Genomic DNA, 21,145 nt, shown 5'->3' with positions numbered 1-21,145 from the left:
AAATTTGGCGGTGATTTCCGCCACAGTCTCAGTCGTCTGCCTCATATCCAAAAACTCCCTGGCCAGCTGCTGAAGCTCGACAGCCGGCGCAAACTCTGCCCTAAACTTCGTCACAAAGTCCGACCAGGTCATAGTCTCAATAGCTGAGGCTCCCAAAGAATCACCCACTGACTCCCACCAATCTCGAGCTCAGTCTCGTAAACACCCTGCTGTATACCTCACCTTCGACCCCTTAGGGCAGAAGCTAGTCAACTGCGCAGACTCGATGTCTGCAATCCACCGCCTGACAACAATGGGGTCCTTCACCCCGTGGAAATCCGGCGCACCGCTACCCCTGAAGTTCTTAAAGGACAGCGTGCGAGATCCCGACTGGCCAGTTGCCATGTCACTCCTGAACACCGCGAGGCGATCCTCCATCAACTCGATGATCCCTTCCTTGATCGACCCGAAGATAATGGGGTCGACTCAAGGATACCTCTGGTGATCTCTGACGCGATGAACTCGCGTAGCCTCTCATCTACTGGCTCGGAACCGGATCCCAAACCTGATCCCTCTCTTGAACTGCCAACTGTTGGTCTCGGGCGTAGTACCACCATTCTGAAATACAAAGAAACAACAACTGTTAGCGATACTGATACCCCTGGCGGGAGCCCACCCACTACTAGCTCCCTAGTCTTATCTTAGCCTTCCTCGGTTCGGGTACGAATCCTCTGCTTTCAGTAGTACGGGCCCATACTACCTTCCACATCTATCCGTACCTTCCCCAAAGACCGCCTCGACTCGACCAGGTCCCTTCCCCTACTGCTGATCACTGCTACTCATTATCCTAGGCTTACCCTAGGAAACCTCTAACTCCACCCAACCTAGCCCTCAGCTGCTGAAGGCCTCTTGGTGATGCCAATTAACTATTACCTGAATACAATCACATGCGCTGAGGCTTGGATAATCCTTCGAGTAAGGGACTCATCTCGACAACGATTAAGACTCAAACAAGAGCTACACAATAGAGTCAAATCCAACACTCTGAGATTATTCAACCCTGATCACATGTGACTTAAACGTATTCACCTAACAGTTAACTCCCATCACTTCAAGGCCCACATAGCACAAAGCAAACAACATTTGGACGTAAGAAAAACAATCTGAAGCAACTCTATCCTCGAAGAGAGAACTGAACTAGCATACAATGCTAAACTCGTACTATCAGGAATAACCTAAACAGGCTACCCTACCGCTTTCTACTCAGCTCTAGCATGCAACTCTTTCATACACTGAAGCACATAAAGCAGGCACATAAGGCATCACTCCTAGATCCTTAGTCCTATTCTAGCATGATGTTCTACAGAAACTGATAAACATAAATAAACTTGTACGGGTACATTGGGGAATACTTACTTGAGCTTGGTCGGTTGCGCACATCACACACATTATTCTTTCTTAAAACCATTTACTTAACCCTTTTAGAAAACATTTTCTCTTTACAAAATCTTTTAATCCCTCGATTTGAGTCCAAACACCCTCGAAGGTGTGTCCGAATCCCTCAAACCAGGGCTCTGATACCAACTTGTAACGACCCAATTTTCACGTCCAAAAATTTCATTTTTAAAACATTACTTTAGAAAATGTTAATAGATAAAAACATTGTTTGACCAAACTACATCACAACATAAACCCTGTTCAAAAGTCAAGTCATACAACCAATCGAAACATCAGAGTATAAATCCCAAGGAAATCTAACAAATGCGGAACCCAATGTGTGTGCATGATGTGCCGTTACCGAGCCAGCTCCTTCCCTTTCGATGAAGAGGTACCTGAAACCAAAACTGTAAACTGTAAGCAGAAAGCTTAGTGAGTTCCCCCATTGTACCACAAACCATACAATCACATAACATACATAAATTGTCAGGTATATCTGGGTGCCCGACCTACCCCTTCGGTCCTCTTGACCGGATACTGCCTAGCATATCTGGGTGCTGGCCTCCCCTTCGATCCTCTCGACTGGATACTGCCTAGCATATCTGGGTGTTGGCCCCCCTTCGGTCCTCTAGACCGGGTACCGGGGACTATTTCACCCCCCTTACTACTACCACATAGCACATATATCACATAGTCTATCTAGCATGGCTGGGCATAACTGCCCCTTCGGCCCTATCGACCGGCAACCTGGGGACTATCTCCCTTACTATCAATAGCACATAGCATCATATCATACAAACACATAAACATATCACAGGTAGTAGCAACCCTAGATGAATATCACAGAGACAATCATCTAATCATACAACTCCTACTGGTGCGCCGGCATTGTGGCCTTAGACCCACCGCTGCTGGAAGGTAACTCACCTCGGAGTACCTGCTGATCTTCGTGGGAATAGTCTGACTGCTGCTGCTGCTGTTCCAGAAATCCTCCGGCTGTATTCCCACCAAACACTTAGTCAAACACTGCTAACTGACCTTTAGGTAAAATGACCATTTTACCCCTAATCATGCCCTAAGTCAAAGTCAGAGTCAACTTCCAGTTGACCCGACTCGCCGAGTCCATGTCCAAACGACTGACCGGAATTCTGTTTCTACTCGTCGAGTTAGGCGTCTACTCGACGAGTTCTTCTTCTAAACTGATGTTCAAGTCCTTCATCCCACTCGCCGAGTTGTATGAACAACTCGCCGAGTTCATCTTCATCCGAAGAACAAGTTATACTGTGACTCGCCGAGTTGTATGAACAACTCGCCGAGTTTGATCTTGATCTAAGGAGATTGCCTTGAACTCGCCGAGTCTGGGCATCGACTCGCCGAGTTCCACTATGGGTGAGTTTTGGCTTCCTACTCAACGAGTCCCTCCTGGACTCACCACGCGACTTGACATAACAAAAAGGGGACAAACCCGGAGACTCGCGACTAGACTCGTCGAGTCAGATGAGCGACTCGCCGAGTCCGCTCCATGCAAGAGCTAAAAAATGTGATTTTGCTCGAATCCAATCCATGTCATTCATCTGGGCTCCTAGAGCATGAATAACACGTAAAGTTTCCAACTTTACGTGTAGATATCCATCTATGGGGGTTTTAGGGTTAAAAATGCACCAAAAGAGTAGATATAAGGTATATATGCAATATGGGCTCATAAAGGTAGTGGATTTGAGCTCCTGGAGCTCAACTATGCTTGGATCTAGGGACCAATCAACTGATTTCGAAATATTATGCACATACAAGCTTGGAAATGAGCCATGATGGACTTTAATGGGGCCATAAGCATGCAGACAAGGGGGAAAACGAGCCATACCTTAGATATCACTCAGAAATTGCTCCCAAGTGCTTGACCTCCTCTTATTCTTCTTGATCTCCTTCCCTACACACTCCAATCTCCAAGAGGACACACCAAATGGCTTCAAATCCACAAAACAAGGCTTAGAACGAGGTATATGGCTCTTAGGGTGAATGGGGGCTGGCTTGGGGTGGAAAGGGGGATTAAATAGGGTGCAAACCCCTAAAACTTAGGGTTTCATCCAACAGCGGTGACTCGCCGAGTCCAGGATATGGACTCGCCGAGTCGCCAACTTAAACGTGTCCCGAGTCCCGTCCCTACTCGGCGAGTCGGACCTATGACTCGCCGAGTCCAAGGCTTAAAAGGAAAAATACTCAATCAAGATTTACATACCAGGAACCAGGTGCTACTATTGGCACGAAGTCCATCGTTACCAAGGCTTATAGGTTACAACTGGTGAACACGTAGTCCAAAACAACTGGTAAACACTTAGTTCAAAAGTAGCTAGTGAACGCACTTAGTTCAAAATACCTAGTGAACACACTCAGTTCAAAAATACCTAGTGAACACACTCAGTTAAAAAATGTCTAATGAGCACCTAGTTCAAAAACACATATAGGTTACGAGCTTGCTAGCGTTCCACTGGACTGTCTAGTATCGTCCATGGTCGTCATCTATACTCCACTAGATGACTGGATCACTATCAACATTGATGTCTTTCATCGTGTTGTTTTCAAACAAAAACTATTTCATCTACCCATGTTTTACCCAACATATTTTGTAGATATAAAATACATATACAGTTTAAATCATTTAAAACATGTATAAAAATATTTCACCCAGCATAGACAGCAAGCATTCAGACAATATGCACACATAGTATGTAATTTATATTAAATACTTCATATCTATGTGTAAGATGAAAGGTACTATGCACTCACCTGAAAGGTGGTGACTCAACACTTGGACAGTGCTTCGATGCTCTCAAAACAATTTTCCTTCGATAAAACCTAGTATCAATACCACTAGAGTTTAGTCTAACGATAACCGCGACAAATTAATAGTCTGAATATTATTACTATTATATAAGAGTTAAATAACACTCAATATAACTCATAATAATAGCCCAAATAATTATTTTAAGGACCTAATAACATTACTATAATTATTTGAAAGCTATATTAAAAATAGCGTAGGCGTAGCTCACTTACAACGGGTTTTATTGAAAACCGGGCTTTGCTGGAGCAACGTTCCCAAGCCGAAAGGCTCCTCCTCTCGGAGCTTCCCGGTGCTCTGGGACTTGCTTCTAACACCTTGGAGGTGCTAGGAAAAACCTGGAAGGTTTGGGGGTATTTGGGAGTAAAGAAGTGGAGAGTTGTGAAGAAAATGGGAGATTTGCGCCTTTATTTATAGGCTGCCAGCGCCGAGTTCGCCGGGCGTACTTAAAAATTACGCTAAGCGTAATGGTTACGTTGAGCGTACTCAAAATTATGTTGGGCGTAATGTGCCACGTGTCACCATCTGGTGGCTAGCCTTGGGGAGGAAGAAACGGTTGTGATCGCGCCACATCACCCAAACTTGCACAGCACCCTCCCGACTTATAAAAAATCATAAATTTCGCATACGAGCTCTGTTTTCGACGTTCTTTATATCCACACGAAGGCGGGAACATACTCTACAACTTGCGTTTAGACTCCGTCGGCTAATTTTGACTTTATTTTAAATTTTATTTTTTTAACAGGCCGGGACTGGATTGGTCAATTAAAAATTCATAACTTCTTCATCCGATGCCCGTGTCGTCTGTCTTTTTATCCTTACACTACAAATAAGGAGATCTTCAATTCTCGTTTAGGTTGTGTCGGCTAAAAACCGCTCGATCTAATATTCAAATTTCGATCTGTACACCGCTAAGCCGAAACTTCGAAAAATCATAACTTCTTCATACTAGTTAAAACCATATGATTTCATATTAATATTACTACTTATAATATATTAATAAATCATATATAACCTTCTCTCAAGACTCCATCCTAACAAATTGTCCTAATGATATGCAACCCAAATGGACCATGCTACTATCGGGTCAAGTACATACCAATAATAGTTATGGGACTAGACATCTAATCCAACAATTGGCAGATACGATGTCATGAGGAAAAGCCCTAAAAATGTCATGGGAAGAGTTCTTGGAACAACTGAAGATGCAGTACTGTTCAGAGCTAGATCTGATTGATTTGAACAATGAGTTCCAAAACTTGAAGAAGGGTAGGATAAGCATTGATGACTATACTATTGCATTCACTAAGAAGATAAAGTTATTTCCATACCTGGTGCCAACCGAACTCTCCAAAATTGAGAGGTTCGCAAATGGACTGCCAACCGACTTTGGCCCGACGGTCAAGATGGCAACCACTCTAAAATCAGCGATTCGAGCAGTTAAGAATGTGGAGACCCAATAGAAGGAAAGGGGTCTGAAGAGGGCCGAGGTTTGAGAGAAAAGGAAATTTGATGGATCCTCGAGGTCCAACAATAAGAGTAAATTCTCGAAGTCTGGTTCGAGAGGAGGAGGATCCGAATCAAAATGGTGCGACAAATGCAAGAAGAAACACCAAGGGAAATGTGACGGAGGGGTCACCTGTTTCAAGTGTGGAAAGCCCGGACACTATGCCAACGAGTGCACGTTCACTAAGAAGGTATGTTATGAGTACAACGAGGAAGGGCACATTTCAAGGGACTGCCCGAAGAAGAAAGAGGCAGGAAGACCCAACATTCCACCGAAGTCGAAGGCAAGAGCCTTCCAGATGACGCTCGAGGCTGCAAAGGAGGCAACATATGTCGCTTCAGGTACCTTTCTTGTAAATGGTTTGCCTGCCAATATACTCTTTGATTCCGGAGCAAACTACTCATTTGTGTTGCATAAGTTTGGTGGGAAACTAGCATTGCCCGTAGAAAAACTAGATAATGCCCTGATTGTAGAAGTTGCTAGTGGTAAGTTTGCACATGTTAGTGATTGTATTAAGAACTTCGTCATTGACTTAAACGGAAACGAATTCCACGAAGATCTGTTGCCCATAGAGTTGAACGGTTTCGGCATCATTTTGGGTATGGATTGTCTTAGCGCCAACGACGCTGAGATACTTTACAGGAAGAAGATAGTAAGGGTAAACCTACCCGAGAAAGAGTCATTTATGGTGTACGGGGACAAACGCAGAATAAACTCAGGAATCATCTCCCTCATGAAAGCGAGCAAATGTTTATCCAAGGGATGTGCATCATATTTGGGATTTATGATTGATGCTAAGAAGGAAAATAAGAAGGTATAGAATACACCAATGGTGTGTGACTATCCATAAGTCTTTCCCGAAGATCTTCCTGGATTATTGCCTGATAGACAAGTAGAGTTCAAAATAGACTTGTTACCAGGAACAACACTGATAGCAAAAGCACCATACCGATTAGCACTGACAGAGATGAAGGAGCTTATAACGCAACTTCAGGAGTTGTTGGACAACAACTTCATTCGACCTGGTTCATCACCATGGGGAGCTCCGGTGTTATTCATGAAGAAGAAAGATGGAAGCATGAGAATATGCATAGATTACAGAGAGTTGAACAAGACAACGGTAAAGAACAAGTACCCTTTTCCAAGGATTAATGACCTATTCGATCAGTTGCAAGGTTCGAGATATTTCTCAAAGATCAATCTTAGGTCAGGATATCATCAGCTGAAGGTGAGAGAGCAGGATATCGAGAAGACTGCATTCAGAACAAATGGACAATATGAGTTCTTGGTTATATCGTTTGGACTAACCAATGCTCCAGCAACATTCATGGATTTGATGAACAGGGTTTGTAAACCATTCCTCGATAAATCCATGATAGTGTTCATAGATGACATTCTGATTTACTTAAAGAGCCAGGAGGAGCATGACCAGCATCTACGAGAAGTGTTGGAAGTCTTGAAGAATGATAAGTTGTATGCAAAGTTCTCCAAGTGTTATTTTTGGATCCGATAAGTCCAATTCTTGGATCATGTGGTTAACCAAGAAGGGATAATGGTTGACCCAACAAAAATCGAAGCGGTGATGAAGTGGGAACTACTAAAAAGTCCCACAAAGATTCGAAGCTTTTTGGGATTAGTTGGATATTACTGATGATTTATCCAAGGCTTTTCTTCGATAGCTGCTCCATTGAAAACTTTGACCCACAAAGGAGCTACGTATACGTGGAGTGAGAGGCACGAAAAGCATTCGAGAAGCTAAAGAAGAAATTGTGTGAAGCACCGATTCTTTCTCTACCGGATGGAGTTGAAGATTTTGTGTTCTATAGTGATGCATCTGGAGTCGGGTTGGGTTGTTTTCTGACCCAAAGAGAAAAGGTGATAGCATACACATCTCGACAATTAAAGGAGCATGAAAAGAACTACCCCACTCATGATCTGGAGTTGGCAGCGGTAGTTTTTGCCTTGAAGGCATTACCTCTATGGCACAAAGTGCAAACTTTTCACTGATCATAAGAGTCTCTAGTATCTTTTTAATCAGAAGGAATTGAATATGAGGCAACGATGCTGGCTAGAGTTACTCAAGGACTACGACTGTGGGATACTTTACCACCCCGGTAAAGCAAAAGTTGTCGCTGATGCTCTCAGTCAAAAAGTTAACCTTGAGAGAAAAAAGGCCAAGAGCATTGAGAATAGAATTTGTCTCAACGATTGTGGAAAGTATCAGGAAAACTCAAAAAGAAGCTTCAAAGAAGACTGACCGGAAGGAAGAACGTTTGGGCAAAATGTTAGTGTTCGGTACAAACAGTCAAGGACTGAAGGTATTCCAAAATTGGATTTGGGTACCTAAGACGAAAGGAATAAGAGATCTTCTGATGGAAGAAGCGCACAAGACCATGTACTCAATTCATCCCGGTAGCACTAAAATGTATAGGGACCTAAAACCCTACTACTGGTGGCTGACGATGAAGCTTAATGTTGCGAAGTTTGTTTTCTTATAACATCTTTATTTATTTTACTATATTTACCAAATAGTGCATCTAGTATACATCATGATTCATTTTCTTCATTAGTAATGATTATAGATTCATTTATATTTTCATTAGATATAAACATCATAATCTAGCTTTGATACCGAAATATAAACTTCAAAATAATAATATAAAAATATTTAAAAATAAAAATTATAAAGTATTAAAAATGATAAATAAAAGGGTACCTGATCTTGATCTTTAAATTTTACGATATTCTTCTCCTTATCAAATTCTTGTATGATATTTTTATGGTTTCTTTAGGGTATGTGATCTTGAGAAGTTAGAAACTTCAACAAATAAATTGGTTAGTAACTTCATTTCATAAATTTTGTTATTTCATATGATCAATAATCATTATATAGGTAATATTTTACAAACAACAAAGAATGAAATAACTTTTTGTTGGTCAATAATATTTCTAATTTTACATTATTTTATATAGAACATGTATTTGATGTTATTATACATTAAATACATTAAAGTAGATATCATACATAATACACAAATACTATTACATATTTTACACTACATAAACCCTATTACATATAAAAACAACAATATCTTATGATTATTATATTTTTGAGAGACAATAATTATTATATTGTATTTGAAATAGTAGTTATGTGTTTGTTCTTATCGGAAATAGGATGAGAAAAGTTTTTTGAAATGTCGTGATGGGTATAAAGGATATAAAATTATCAAATATATTTAGAAATAGTACAATTTTTAAAATAGTATTAAAGAATTAGTAGAAATACATGAGGAAAACTCTGTCCATCTCTCTATTTCACACAAACGCACTGGATTACCGGGTACGGTCAAAGTTGTTGTTTTCCCACACGCCACAACCTTATTATCAATCGCATACAAACACAACAACTCTTCTTATTATATATATTTACACCCCTGTGACCCTCCACCCGCTCTTTCTCACTGACACACTCATATTCACACACACCCACACACACCTGTTCCTCCTTGTACCCCATTTACATCGGCCTTCAATCCATTGTACTACCGGCTTCTGAGTAGAATGCCGACCTCAGAATCATCGTTTCTAAGGCAACTCAGTGAAAAAGAAGGCTGGAAATCAACATCCAAGCGATGGGGTGGATACAGTACTTCCAATAAAAAAGCTAGCAGCAGCTACAGGGAGTCGCATTTGATGCAGATGGAAGGTGTTGGGATGTACGGAAGTAACGCTGGACGCTCGGGATCTGGTACTACCGGGATGATGGAGAAGAGGAAGAGAGTCATGGTTGTAGTGGATCAATCGTTGCATTCCAAGCATGCTATGTTGTGGGCGCTTACACATGTCGCCAATAAAGGGGATATGCTTACTCTTCTTCAGATTAGCCCTAATTTGAACAAGGAAAGTCAAGGTGGTTCTTCTTCTTCGGCTCCTACAAATCTTTTGGTTACCTCGCTTGGTACCCTCTGCAAGGCCTGTAAACCTGAGGTAAAATTGCTTACGGATCTGCATATTCTAGATCTTAAACATTTCTGTCACATTGATTTTGGGGATAGTTTTATCTGCGTTACACCAGTTTGGTTGACGGCGACAGATTCTCATTTTTATTTCCCCATTTTGTTTGTGAGCAATATGAGATCTGAACTGAAATCTATGGCGTTTCTGAACATGGTGACTGGATTTGTCAACAGGTGGAAGTGGAAGCATTGGTGATTGAAGGTCCAAAGCTGGCCACAGTTGTGAGCCAAGTGAAGAAGCTAGAGGTGTCGGTGCTTGTTTTGGGTCAAAAGAGTTCTTCATTCCTTCAATGGTTTGTCTCTTCATCTCTCTTTCATCTTCCTCCTACCACATAGTTTTTGTGAAGGTGAATCTATTCCATCCCATCACTGATTTTTGGTGGATATTATTTATAAAAACAATAATTCATTAGCAATATATTGCACTATATTTTACATCAAAAAAAAATATTCTAAAGTATATTTCTTGTTTTGTTTGATACTTTGATTATATACATTTACTTTCACATTATCCCCACATTTTATATTTTTCAAGTGATTTGATAAATTATATTACTATACCATTTAACAAAACTAAATTTTCTTATTATCCAAAAGAAATATTTCATTAAATAACAAAAAGAAAAAATTACATTTTCAGTACATTTACTAAAACATCAAAACTAATTCTAATGTAGTAATTAATACAACCAGCATACATTTAAATGAAGTTAAAGTAAACAAGTTATCAAAATTGAGGGACCATTTTGTAGATATGAATGCTTTACACAAGAAAAAGGTAAAATTTGTGAACGATGATGCTCTATTGGTCTATTATTTGATTTATTTCTAACACTTAAATGACGGTGCATTTATTGTTAAGACTTTAATGCAAAAAAAAAAGTGTAAAATAGTGAAACTGGTAAATTACAATAATGTATGATGATTGAAGTTAATTGAAAAATAGTCGATTTCAATGCAAACTGTGATTGTATTTAAAAAATAAACCGGGTCAAATCCAATACTTTACAACTTTTTATCTTATGCTATTAAAAAAAAAAAAATAGCATCACTTTTTTTAATAAGACTGTCGATATCAAGTAACATTGGTACGTACCTCGTTAACGAGTTTGATTAAAAGTTGAGTTGTATAAATCAACATAAAGAAAAGAAGACATAACTATTTATGAAAAAGCTGACTGAATGTTTTGTCTTGTTAATAATTTCAAAAAAGCGGGAATATACAGAGAAGAACATCATTTTGGCGTGTCCTTTTACATTGAAAATTTGAATAATAAGTATGCTACTATTTCAAGTAAAAGTAAAGTATATTACGTATATATTGATTGATTATAAAAAAGGTAAAGTATTTTTGGTATTTGTTGTAGCTTGGGAGGGATGAGCAGCACAGAGAAGTTTGTGGAGCAATGTATCAACACGGTGGAATGTTTGACAATAGGAGTCAGGAAGCAGAGCAAAGGGATCGGTGGGTATCTGATTAGCACAAGATGGCGTAAGGATTTTTGGTTATTGGCTTAGTTACTTGATTAATTATGGTCTAATTAATTAAAAGTCTCATAGGTGTAATATGAATGTATGTGTATGTGTATGATGCAGATGTTGATGAACTAATGTAGTGTTAGTACCCAACAAATAAAACTCATGTCATTCCATAAACCGCTAACTATTCTAATTCTATTGTATAATAATTTCAGCCCACAACTGTATTTGTTTTTTGTTTTTAATGCATATTTCATATATATTTTTTTTCTAATAAAGATTATATGAAATTGGCGAGTTTTTGTTTTTCATGTGTTCAAATATGATTTTCTTTAAAATGAAAACCCACCTCATGTTCCATAGAAACCAACGTTGGTTCAAAATTTCAAATAAAAGTTTGAGTTATATTTTTTTTAAAATAGTGGATAATTTATTATAAAAACTAGCAAGAAGCTTGAAAAGAATTACATTAAAATTGTGGTATACATAGGATTATGGAGCCAAGAGTTTCAAATCAACTTGGCTTTCCTACATCTATTACTAATCCAAAAAAATGTTCTATAAACATCCTCATCAAAAATAAAAGATTTAAAAGGGTTATTCGCTCAAAAAATGCACCAAAAAGTAGTCAAAACTACTACATCAAACGGCTTGTTGTTGGCCTCTTCTAATAGAAATAGAATCATACCACAATATCAGGGAATGAATTGAGATCTGCCCCAACACCTGGATACCCCACCAAATAGCAATATGTCTTCAAATCTTAAAAAAATCAGTGCAACCTACGAACAAATGCTCAATAGTCTCCACATTGCTAGAACAAATAGGCAAAGAATCGATTCTACCATAGCCCCCTTGTGAGAGAATCTCTCTCTAGTGGGAATACTAAGCAGTTGAATCCTCCATATAAGAATATTAATCTTAATCGGAACCCAATTATTCCACCTGATCACGTCACCACCTGTAAAAAAACATATTACGGTATTACCATCTATAAAGCCATGAGCACAAGAAACATAAAACATATCGTCGGTATCAATAATCCAACGCAATCTATTAGGCATCAACTGAAGTCGAATATTCCGAGCAATCGTAAGTAACCCTTCCCACTGCTCCCGCTCAACTCCACCTTTAGGATCATGTCTCAGAGTAGTCGCGTCCCAACCCTTAAACATCTGATCATTGACACAAAAATGGCTAAAAGTATCTAAAGCATGAATCCTGTGAAAAGTGGTGGCAAGTGACTCTTCCCCATCCAAATGTCTTGTCAAAAATACGTGTGGCGAGCATCCATAATCCGAATAGGACATAGAGACCGAATATCGATACCTCTGCCTCTAAGCTAACCAAGCATACAAATAACTCCATTCCAGGGATCTGTACCAACTCTAGTCATGATTAAGGATCTTCAACCACCATCATAGTCATACAAAGATTTAATAAGACGAACCCACAACATATTTAGGTAATGATGAAATCTCCACCACCACCGAATCATCATAGCCCTATTAAACGAATAAAGGCTCCCAAATCCTAAGCGTCCCTCATTTTTAGCAGCTAAAACTCTATCTCATCTAACCCAATGCATATGTCTCTCATCTAGATCTCCACCCAAAAAAACCTTACCCTCAAAACCTCTAAAGAAGACAAAACCGAAATAGGAGCAAGGAAGTTAACGAACCTAGAACAACCTTCACCAAAGTAAGCCTTCCTCCAATGGAAAGGGTTTTCACCTTCCAACTGGAAAGTCTAGACCAAAACCTATCAGAAAGAAAGGTCCAAGCAGAAACACGAGTCATAATCTGACCCACCGGAACTCCAAGATGAATAAACGGAAGCTGAGCAGCATCACACCCAACCCTATTCGCCACACTAGTAACCCGGGTATAGGAAACACCCAGTCCAATCAATTTGCTCTTAAGCAAATTGATTTTTAGCCTTGAAGCCATAAAAAAAATCGAAGGATGCGAATAATCCAGAAGACATTCTCCTAGTCCTAGGTAGAAATAACCATAACATCATCCGCGTAAAAAAAATGGGAAATCTGAATCCTTGAAACAGAAATTCCCCTAAAAACATTGTTAGCACGAGCCTTGAACATAGCAACGTGGTTCAAAAAGGACCCCCCAGCCTCAAGCCACAATGAATCTGGAATTCGTCAGTAGGCGATCCATTTACTAAAACCGAAGCCCTAACCGAGACCAATAATTCTTTTATCCACTCACACCACCTAGGTTCAAATCTCATAATCTGCATGACTTCTAAAAGATAATCTCACGATAAAGATTTGTAAGCCTTCTCAAAATCCACCTTAAAGAGAACAGAAGTGGATTTCCAGTCTCCTTAGTCCAAGACACCACTTCATTTAGAAGGAATGGACCATCTAAAATTTGTATACATTTAAAAAAAAGCAGATAATCCAAGCTCACAACAATATCAATCACCTCTCCCAATCTATTAGCTAAAAGTTTACCAATAATTTTGTATTTACAACCAATGAGACTAAGAGGTCTATAATCTTTCGTGATCTTTGGGTCATTAACTTTGGGGATAATGATAAAAAAGGAAGCATTACACCCCTTCGGAATGGAAGAGTGATGATGTTTGGGTCATTAACTTTGGGGATAATGATAAAAAAGGAAGCATTACACCCCTTCGGAATGGAAGAGTGATGGAAGAAATGCATAACAAAGGCTTCAACATCATCAGCCATGAGGTTCAAATAAGGGGTTGCTTAAAAAAATAATTCATTAAAAAGAATTTTCTCACTCAACTTATTGAAAACCAATTTTATATTTAAGGAAATAAAGTTTGATAAAAGAAATTAAAATTGTTCCAAATGACAGTTATCTAATACTGTATTATATAAATTGCATAAAGAATATCGTAGTTTCTTAATATTAAGATTACAATGATCAATGCTACATGTGGGATATAATATATAGTTTCTTACCCTTATAAATAAATCATAACCCTTTTATTTCAAATAAACATGCCAAAACCCCATATCTTGAACGGACCATCAACATTCGAGCATAAATTGTAACAGATGCATCGAAAAACAAACAAGAAAACAATTAAACAAACACCAACTCATAAAATATTAAATCAAATCCAATAATAAAAACCGATTAAAAATTGCCAATCATTCTGTTTAATAAAACCACATACCACAAATTATTTAAATACAAAACAAACAAAATCGCTAGACTTGGTAGTGTATAAACACATCACTCAAAACCAATAACATCACACTCCAACACCAATATTGATTTTTCGAGCACAAACTCACCTCATACACTTAATAATTTGTCGCCACTATACTTCGAAACAATTTCTCATATATTTCTTTTGTGTATGCTTACGAACAATGTACATGTGTGTTTAAGCGTATGTGTATAGACTACATGTATTTATAAGGGTATATGTGTTTGCGTGCATATCAGTTTATGTTTGTATATACATTGCTATTTATGTGGGTATACGCATATGTTTATATGTACACATTTTAAAATCTTCAAAATAGTTATATCCTCATACAAATACAATACTGCCACTCACCTTATAACCTCATAAGTCATAAGTCATAACCATACCATGAAGAAGCTTTTCAACTATTCTCCTTCATAGATTCCAAATCATCCTCCAAAACTGTATACCTACAAAAAAAAATTGTAAACTTTATATATATATATATATATATATATATATATATATATATATATATATATATATATATATATATATGCAACAAGTAATGATATTTGAGACCTTGATTATTCTATCAGCCTGGCCAACAAAAAGTTTTCCCTGCCAATAAAGCAATGCAGTGACAACCGAATCACCAGAAATACTTCCAATTTCTGTAGCATCATCATCATCATCATCACCAGATAGTTTCTGTACAACAACAGTTTTGTTCCAACCACCACTGAACAACCATTCTCCTTCCATACAAACTGAGAAAATGGAGCTCATGTGTGCTGAAATGGGCTTCAAAGCCACGTCTTTCTTCCATACCTTTATGTATCCGTTTTCATGAGCTGCAACAAGAGTCTGGTTATGAAGAGCAAGACACAAAATAGAGCCAAAAGGTGATGGTGATGCTGCTGCTTCTTCCTCCCCTAACACCGCTAAAGGACTGTGATCACTTAAACACCATAACCGAATGCTTCCATCCCAGCTTCCACTGTAAAGAACCTCATCACAAACTGCCAATGTCGACACCACTGATTTGTGACCACTCATACTACATCTCAAACTATAATCCTGACATTTAATTACGAGAATAAGCCATAAATGTATTAAAAAAAAAAAAAAAAAAAGAAGTACTTTCATATGTGCAAAAGACGTAAATGCCCTTACATGCATTGACCAGGCTTTTATTGTCTTGTCCCCACTGCCTGTATAAAAATATCCAGCTTCAGAAACAGCCAAGGCATGAATACCACTGTAGCGCCAATCTTTTTCCTCATTCAGTCTTTTGAAAGCATTCTCCTCAAATGGAACTTTAATGGCCCAGATTAAAATCTCACCTCCATTATCAGCACTTATGCATATTGGAGCTTCTCTGTTTACATAAACGATAGCCATTACCTTATGTTCATGACCCTTGAATGTATGTACATGATTAAGACCCTGTGTTATGTATTTCATTAATCCATCATTTCCATGTATGTAAATGTAATCATGATGCATACCTGGAGAGACCATACGTTCACTGTTTTATCAAATGAGCAGCTGAAAAGAAACCCCCCTACAAAAAATTTAAACCAAATCATCTCCACTAAATAGTAAATACTAAAACCACATTTTCATGGTATTTAAAATTGCCAAAAACATACCTCCAACAGCTAATCCAGATATGCAATCGAGATGACCTTTCAAATCAGTGCATTTTATGGAATTCTCAAGAATACCCTCAATGACGCCACTCTCCACCACCAAGTCTCCATCTTTAAAACCATTCTTATCAACTTTATCAGGTTTCTTTAATGGCAATGACAGGTCTCCTAGAAGCAAACAGTGACAGGTGCTTTTGTTTATCACTTTCTCCTCCAAACTTCTCATTACCTCAAACTTTGGTTTGATAATCAATTCCCTCATGGATTTCCAAAGGTCAGTCACAACTGGTCTAGTCCCAGGGTCCAAACATACACATTTGTGCAACAGATCCTTCATTAAGACATAGTCTGAACCCAATTTAGTATCTAACAAACCACAAACTTTATCAAACCATGCCATGTATAACTCTTCACAATCATCACCATTTTCATTGACTAATGCGAATATATAACTGCACAAGAAGTTTTGTGTCTCCTCACCAAAAGACTTCCCGATTAGAAACAAAAGTAATATGCAGGCTATCGACCATACATCTGAACTATAGCTAATGGTTGACTTGCCAAACTCCAAGTCAACATCTCTTTTCTTTACAAACTCTGATAATAACTCTGGGCTGGGAAACGTGTACATTTCAAATCTTTTACTATCTTTATTTTCTGCAAACGATAAGGTCTCTGAGATCATGTTTTGAATTCTATGCCCAACCATGAACACATTGTTTAGGTCGATAAACAGGTGGCCAAAATCATCAATACCAAAGCATGATAATGAAGCACATCCAGTTACTAACTCGGTTTCATGCAATTGGCTTATGGTTTCACATAGCTCCATACCAATCATGGAGAAACTAGATATATCATCTTGGATGTCTGATTCGATAACATTCAACAAAGTCGTATGTTTCCTTTCACAGATAAGATATAAATGCCCGTTCTCCTCGTTATACCACAACCCATAAGCAGTACAAATTCGATATGCCTTCAAGCTTGAGGAGAGAATCAACATCAGTTCAGCTAATACGCCATCCCTCATTTTAAATAAAATACTGATAACTTTCGCAAGGTAACTGTAGTTGAATCTATTCTCGTTACTATGAGTAAAAGAACCAACTTTAAACAGGCTCACCTTTTGATGTCTTTTCATCGAACACCTGGAAAACGGCCCAGAAGAAGCATCCGAATTTGCAACTGTTCCAAGCAAAAAAGACTCATCAAGAGTTACACTCGCGTCGACCGAAATTGTGTCTCGTGGAATGACCCATTCCTTCCAATTATAGTGAAATTCATGAGACCAAAAATTGGGTATGAAGTCCGGCGATGATGATACGGTGGGGGTTTTAGGTTTGGAGTTGAGGCAATTGGGGTTAGATTGGAGAAGAGAGGAGGAGACGCGGAGTAGGTCAATGTTTTTGGGGAGGGCAGAAGGACCTTGTGTTGGGTAGCTGACAAGCTGGGTACAAGCTGGACAGCGTATGGTACGAGGGAAGGGTGGTTTTGGAAGGTCGATCAGGCATGTCTCGCATGTAGAGTGGCCACAGGCGAGGACACGTGGAATTGTGGATTCGCCGTCGAAGGGCTGGAGGCAGACCGGGCACTCAGGTAACTCCGGCGGGTCCATGGCTTCTTTCAGAGTTCCACAAGCTCATAAAAAAGTGGTCAGGTTCCGACGATAACGTTTCAAAGTAGACAAATACCAACTTTGGGAAAGAGAAGGATAAAAACTGAAAAAATGGAATTACTCCATTTCTCTTTTTCTTTTTCCATTTATGTTTTTTTACGGGCAAATCTCAATTGAAAAATATTTATCCAACTAATATTTATTTTTATTTTCTATTATTTTTCAGTTTTTCTTAATGTTTTTTACTTTTTAAGAAATAAAAGAAATAAAAATATTGTTATTTTTCTTTTTAAAAATAAAAAACAATAAAATTTTGAATAAAAATAAAAAGTAAAAGAAAATCGGGATGTTAAAATAAAAAAAAATAAAAAAACATTAAGAAAAATGAAAAGAAATACTAGTTTGATAAATATTTTTTAAACTATACTAAATTGATAAATATTTTTTTCAATAACTCTATTTTAGTAAAGAAAAAAAAAATTCAGCAATGTAATCTACTCCTAAAACTACCACATAGACGAGATTTGAATCATCGACCTAAAAAAGAAAATATAATATATGATACCGCTAAGTTAAAATATCTTTAGTATTTTTTTTTTGTTTTAATAGCAATGTGAAAATGGTATAAAACCTATTTATATTATTTTATTGATTTTATTCTGTAATGCCACAAAAATTCATTGAAATTTCCAATCTTGTTATTCTTTTATTCATCGATTTTCATATTTCTTCAAATAAAATTAAGGGATTTCTTGGATAATGTCATTGATAGTGGTAATGAGCTACTGCTTGTTAATGACGTGACTAGTTAGCTACAATGGATTTTAGATCATTTTTAGGCCCATTACAACATTTGCTTTTAACTTGTTTCTTATTAGAACATGTATTATGTCTATATAGTTAAAATAATATATATATATATATATATATATATATATATATATATATATATATTATGTATAAAAATAATCAGTCAAATCTCTAGTACGTCTCATTCACGAAACATGCTATAAGGAAGCGATCTATAAAATGACCGTTGAATGAGTGTCCGCTCTCACCCACCACTCTCCTGTGTGGTGGAAGGTTGTTAGTTGAATGGATTTGATATGACATAATCTCATTAATATGTATAATGATATAAAGTAACTAAATTATTTTAAAAAATATCATTCTTAGTTACTTTAGGAAAAATGTGAAATGTATGTTAATCCATAAAAATGCACATCATACTTTATATGTCGTTAACGAATCGTGTGTGGTTAACCGGCACACTAATATGGACTATAAAGATATATGATGGACATCTCGAAAAATTATCACTGTTGATGAAGCGTGTGTGGTTAACCGGCATATCAATGTGAGATGATAAATGATATCGAGGCTGTCAAGCGAGTTTGCATGGTTATTCACATCTCTTTTGTGATCATCGGCATCCCAGTCACAAAAATGAGAGCATGATCTGAGATTAAGCATGTTATTGATTAAATTTAATGAATTTCAAAAGATCTAGGAGTTTCATAAGATTGAAATTGATAAAAGCCTTACCTACCTAAAATAGATTCGAATTTGATTACAACATCCCTCTTCAAAGTTCGAATCGAAGATATGGATCCTAGCCTTAATTTAAAATTTATGGGTTAATGATTAAGGATTAAAATCAACTAACTTGAATTCTTTTTTCTCTCATTATAGATGTCAAGTCAAGAAAATAATGGTCTTCCTCATTCTTTTGGAAATGGTCTTTTTTTCCTTCTGGAAATGATCTTCCACTTTTCTAATCAATGTGAAAATGTTTTCTCTTTTTCGGGAAATGGTGGAACTGGACATCATGCTTCTTTAACTCTTTCACCTCCTCCTACATTAACTCCAAACGTCACGTTTTCCTCGAATTAAAAGATACGAAACTACTCAATCTCTATTGGCATGTAGACATCAAGATGGAAATTATGTGTGTGCGCATGTTCTTGAAATGAAATCGTACATTGAAAAATTGGATAGAATGGGTGTCATTTTCCTATAGGAGAAAGCCATTGATTTGATCCTTATTTCACTTCCTACGTCATATGGTTAGTTCACTGAGAACTTTCATATGAGGAATATCTACATGGCCCTAATTGATCTGACATATGTGTTGATTGTTGTTAAAGAAGAAATGCTTAAGGTCACAAGCGAAGCAAAGGTGCTTGAAGGGTCTAATTCCAAAGTTTCCATGGATAATAACAATGGTAACAATGGTTGTCCAGAACAGATTTCTCTTCCCTATGGAAATGGGTCGGCCAAGGTTAAACAGTTTGATCGTATGGTAAAGAGAAATGCTAGTTCTAAGATAGTTAAATATGTTAATCCTGAGGAGCCCATGTGTTTCTATTGCCAATTAAAGGGACATTCGTCGTGAAGATGCCCAAAATACCTGAAAGATCTCAAAGATAGAGAAGTCAAGTTGTGTGGCTCTACTTCAGATACATCCATTATCTTAGCAAATTCCTATTCATATATTCTTAATACATGATGTGATGATCACATTTTGATGTTATTGCAAGATCTAAGAGAAAAAGAAAGAAGCTTAAGTAGAGTATGCTAAATCTGATCAAGGAAATGGACACTAGTCACATGGTTCGATGATTGGATTTTGGTTCTGCTAATACGGAGTTAGGATAATTTAATAGATTGTTATTACTCTTCGAAGATTCTAGAAATGTAGTTTTTCATTTTATGCGTTGTAAGGACAAGTTCAAAATTTTTTCGTTTATTTTCAATAAAAAGTGAGATTTTGGTTTATTTGTTTGCCTTGTTTTATACATTTCCTTGTAATAGATTTTATGAAATGTTGATTACATTTCTAATATAAGTAATATTAATTGTGGATTTGATTCTTATGATATCGCTTGTGGTATTGTCATAAATGACCAAGTTAAAAGAAATTTCATCACCAACTGAACAAATACTTGGTGTTGTACAATTCTTATAAGAATCCTATTTATTGGAAAATTATGACTAATTCATTGATCACATGTTTATGTGAGTCAAGTGAATGACTAATGGATCTAGTATATGTTGATGTGGACTATACGATACACCATAAAGGCTGATAACTCTATTCGTCATGATTTACTAATGTTTCATTAAATATGGTTGTGTTTATAAGATTAAGCATAATTCTGATACTTTAAAGAGATTCAAAGAGTAGCAGAAGGAATAAGAAGAATCTGTCAGGCAGAAAGATAAAAGTTTTTCCAATATGAAAGGAAATGAGAGTACTTTAGTATCATGTTTTATGATCATCTTAATGAATTTTGAACTAAATCACCATTGAACCCACGAAGAATATCTTGGTACAATTGTATGACTACGAAAATGAATAGGAAGTTGTTGAAATAGTTAGATCAAGAGATGAATCATACTTCGTTTCCAATCAGTTATTAG

The 21,145-nt window shown here is 37.3% G+C and overlaps 2 protein-coding genes across 2 annotated transcripts; one reads left to right on the top strand and one right to left on the bottom strand.

Moving 5' to 3' along the window:
• The first annotated feature begins 9,205 nt into the window (after nucleotides 1-9,205).
• Nucleotides 9,206-11,482, top strand: LOC145045053 (Adenine nucleotide alpha hydrolases-like superfamily protein). Its single transcript, XM_078993419.1, has 3 exons — nucleotides 9,206-9,752; nucleotides 9,956-10,074; nucleotides 11,149-11,482. The coding sequence occupies exons 1-3, from the start codon at nucleotides 9,327-9,329 to the stop codon at nucleotides 11,297-11,299; spliced, it is 696 nt and encodes a 231-aa protein (XP_078849545.1). The 5' UTR covers nucleotides 9,206-9,326; the 3' UTR covers nucleotides 11,300-11,482.
• A 3,099-nt stretch (nucleotides 11,483-14,581) lies between these two features.
• LOC145044975 (zinc ion binding protein) lies at nucleotides 14,582-17,811 on the bottom strand. The gene is made up of 5 exons (XM_078993361.1): nucleotides 16,105-17,811; nucleotides 15,961-16,016; nucleotides 15,626-15,898; nucleotides 15,032-15,529; nucleotides 14,582-14,919 (listed from the first exon to the last, which is right to left on the bottom strand). The coding sequence occupies exons 1-5, from the start codon at nucleotides 17,720-17,722 to the stop codon at nucleotides 14,899-14,901; spliced, it is 2,466 nt and encodes an 821-aa protein (XP_078849487.1). The 5' UTR covers nucleotides 17,723-17,811; the 3' UTR covers nucleotides 14,582-14,898.
• Between the last annotated feature and the right edge of the window lie 3,334 nt (nucleotides 17,812-21,145).

This window comes from Lactuca saligna, chromosome 1 (assembly GCF_052625555.1).
Source record: "Lactuca saligna cultivar CGN05327 chromosome 1, ASM5262555v1, whole genome shotgun sequence".
NCBI lineage: Eukaryota > Viridiplantae > Streptophyta > Magnoliopsida > Asterales > Asteraceae > Lactuca > Lactuca saligna.
This window is presented reverse-complemented; position numbering and strand designations above follow the sequence as displayed.

Excerpts from the sequence above, each read along its gene's own strand:
- LOC145045053 (XM_078993419.1), top strand. The coding sequence starts at position 9,327 with ATGCCGACCTCAGAATCATCGTTTCTAAGGCAACTCAGTGAAAAAGAA. Across the intron at positions 9,753-9,955 it reads GCAAGGCCTGTAAACCTGAG|GTGGAAGTGGAAGCATTGGT; the intron begins GTAAAATTGCTT and ends ATTTGTCAACAG. Across the intron at positions 10,075-11,148 it reads AGTTCTTCATTCCTTCAATG|CTTGGGAGGGATGAGCAGCA; the intron begins GTTTGTCTCTTC and ends TATTTGTTGTAG.
- LOC145044975 (XM_078993361.1), bottom strand. The coding sequence starts at position 17,722 with ATGGACCCGCCGGAGTTACCTGAGTGCCCGGTCTGCCTCCAGCCCTTC. Across the intron at positions 15,899-15,960 it reads TGAACGTATGGTCTCTCCAG|GGTCTTAATCATGTACATAC; the intron begins GTATGCATCATG and ends TACATAACACAG. Across the intron at positions 15,530-15,625 it reads TAAAAGCCTGGTCAATGCAT|GATTATAGTTTGAGATGTAG; the intron begins GTAAGGGCATTT and ends ATTAAATGTCAG.